This window comes from Trachymyrmex cornetzi, unplaced genomic scaffold (assembly GCF_001594075.2).
Source record: "Trachymyrmex cornetzi isolate Tcor2-1 unplaced genomic scaffold, Tcor1.1 scaffold840, whole genome shotgun sequence".
Classification (NCBI taxonomy): Eukaryota; Metazoa; Arthropoda; class Insecta; order Hymenoptera; family Formicidae; genus Trachymyrmex; species Trachymyrmex cornetzi.
The window spans coordinates 41,784-44,822 of NW_017300181.1; the positions used below are offsets into that span (position 1 = coordinate 41,784).

At 31.3% G+C, this 3,039-nt stretch overlaps 1 protein-coding gene across 2 annotated transcripts in view; it reads left to right on the forward strand.

Moving 5' to 3' along the window:
* Positions 1-214: 214 nt before the first annotated feature.
* The window catches only part of LOC108769031 (U3 small nucleolar RNA-associated protein 18 homolog), a 10,161-nt gene continuing 7,336 nt past the window's right edge, over positions 215-3,039 (forward strand). Inside the window, exons 1-5 of one of the 2 annotated variants that reach the window (XM_018519764.1) lie at positions 215-306; positions 720-899; positions 1,047-1,292; positions 1,369-1,537; positions 1,622-1,807. In XM_018519764.1, coding sequence (XP_018375266.1) covers positions 739-899; positions 1,047-1,292; positions 1,369-1,537; positions 1,622-1,807 — 762 coding nt within the window. In that variant the 5' untranslated portion in view covers positions 215-306; positions 720-738. The other variant, XM_018519765.1, reaches the window with a different exon arrangement.

Sequence of the window (3,039 nt, forward strand, 5' to 3'; positions counted from 1 at the left end):
AAGGCCCGTCTACAATACACGGAGTAAGAAGTAAGAGTAAGAAATTGACCAATCACAGTCGAATGTGGGAAGAATAATCGCCTGTGATTGGTCAATTTCTTACTCTTACTTCTTACTCCGTGTATTGTAGACGGGCCTTAAATACCGGCCTAAGAAAAGTGTATGTTGCAATGTAGTTTCATCCATTTTGTCAGAGGGCAGTAGTACGCGGTTGCATTTTGCAATTACAGGTTTTGGGCCATCATGTCCTCTTTCATGTTTCTCTCTGATTGCAGTATTTCGTGGCAGACAAATTTCTCAACCTCGGTAATTATCAAATTTAACGCTTAATATCTCTCTCGGTTCACGGGCAAAGCGACGCTTTTTTTTTGCCAAATTCTTTCGTTTCATGTGAAAACGATTAAGCCTAATTTTATTGACTTTGGAGGTAAACTGTATAATTACCCTTATTTTAGCAGTACGTGAAATTGTAATACCTTGTTTCGCGCGCGAAGTATTACCTTCGTTCTGGCCGTATCTATTTCGTAAAAGTTTCGTTGATGGAACGGGGGTCATTTTTGTGCAAAGTTTCGCAGAACAAAACGCTTTTCTCGACCAGATTCGTACGTTTCGGACAAAAACGCTTTGATTGAGCCTAATTTCATCTATTTCTGGGGTGACTTGGATTTAGTAAATAATTACCTTGGTATTTTATTCTAATCATAATCTTGAATTTATAGTTCTATCGGATAAAGTAAAATGAATAAAATGATTAAATATAAAAATACCTTTAAACGTAATACGAATGACAAGTATAAAGTCGAAGGGCACACACAGTTTAAAGTATTGTATAATCGGAAGCTCATGGCGCCTTTGAGGAAAAAACGGAAAAATGAATATGATGCTAATGAAGAAGCCAGGTAAAATATAAGTAAAGTCAACGACACACAAAGCTTTTTTTCTAATCCAGCAGAGAAAAAAGCATTGTGTGATGCCGATTTAAGATATGCGCACAGTGATCTTTTTAATCTTCCCTACAAATATTTAATAATATATTCAATTTACAGGTTAGAAAAAATAGTTTTTGGTAATCCTAGTGATATTATAAATAATTTATTAGATGACAAGTCCAAAACGAAGACAAAAGATGATGTTTGTGAAAAGATTAGAGATGATAACATGGATGACAACATGAACAGTAAAGATAGCGAGGATGAATCAGATCAAAATATTTCAATTTTAAATCATAGCAACAATACAAAAAAGGAGAAAAAGAAACTGGCATGGATAGATGAAGACGATTACATTTACACGTAAAAAGAAAAAATATTTTATATTTTATGTTGTATATTTCTTTTCTATTATATGAGTTTTTACATTTTATGACAGTGTAGATTTGACTCTAAATTCGCAAAATCACAATTTACCATATGAGAGATCGGAAAAATTATATACAACATATTTAGAGAATAGGTACAAATTGTTTGTGGGTACTCCTAAATGGGCTAAACTTGAAAGAAAAGATGAAACCGATGTCTTGGATAGTAATATCTTGAAGGTATTTCTCTTTACCTCAGCCTCTTGAAACTTTTCTGTTCAATGGGCTAAATCTTAAATTTCTTTCTTCATTTTCCATATTTAGCATAGTTGCCATTTGGAAGCACCAAAAATAAAAAATCTACCAAAAAATGTTATTGACATCAAAGTGCTCAAAGCTTTGAATAAGAGCACTCACACAGAAGGCCCTATTATTACAAGTGTGGAATTTCATCCATCATCCACTGTGGCTCTGGTTGCTGGTACATCAGGTGTTCTATCCCTGTTTCAGGTATTTAAATATAAATAGAAATTATTTTACAGGGATTTAATATCTAAATAATTTTGCTAGCAACTGTATACTAGTATCAACCATACCTCTACTCTATAATAGCAGCAGGGAATGGAAGTAACTCGTTACTTGTAACAAAGTTACAGTTACAAGTTACTTTTTTGGCAACTTTACTAGTAACTGCGTTACTTTTTTTATTTGGTAACTATAACAGTATTAAAGTTACATTTTTTTGGTAACGGTAACGAATTTTACAGTTACTTTTATCGTTACTTTGCACATGATTGGACACGATACGACACAAGCCACTTACACTGTAAAAAAATTTCGTAAATTTACACATATAATAAGTATAAAATAGATTACATGATTAGTTCTGTAAATATAAAAAATCGTGCAATTTTACAGAAATTATGTAATTCCACAAAAATGATGTAAATTTGTTTTTATTGTGTAAATATATCTTACTTTATATTGGAAATTATGTAAATAGCAGGATATTTTGAATATTTTCTGTAATTATCCAAATTTTAGTAATATTACGTAACATAAAAGAAATTTTTCGCGTATTGTTGTTAAATGTATAATAATACACTACTCAACAAAATCTAGGGAACACTTTCAAACATGCTAAAAATTGAGCAATATTCAGAACACCATAATTCAATGAAAAATCATCGCGGACGCAAAATTAAAAAAGATTTTAAAGGTTGAAATCTCTACTTTCGAAATCTATAATTGAAATTTCAATATGACTGATACTTTACGGAGTTATATGGACACAAATGGATATCCGTCAAATCTAAAAATTTTTTACAAACTTTAAAGGTCTATGGCGTGAGGTAAAAATTACACGAAAATGCGGTTTACAGTAGTCGAAAGAGTGGATCTTTACCTTTAATTTATTTTTTTATTAAACTATGATTTTTTTTTACCGAATTATTGAACGATGAAGCAAAAGTGATCACTTCTACTTTAACGTTCAATAACTCGGTGGAAAAAAATCGTACAACAATCAATAAAAAAGGAAATTGAAGGTAAAGATTTATTCTTTCGACTGCTGCAAACCGCATTTTTGTGTAATTTTTACTTCATGCCATAGACCTTTGTAAAGTGTGTACAAAATTATACGATATGTTTTAGATTTGACAAATATCCATTTGTATCCGTAAAGCTCCGTCAAAGATCAGTTAGATTGAAATATCAATTACTGATTTTGAAAGTAGAGATTT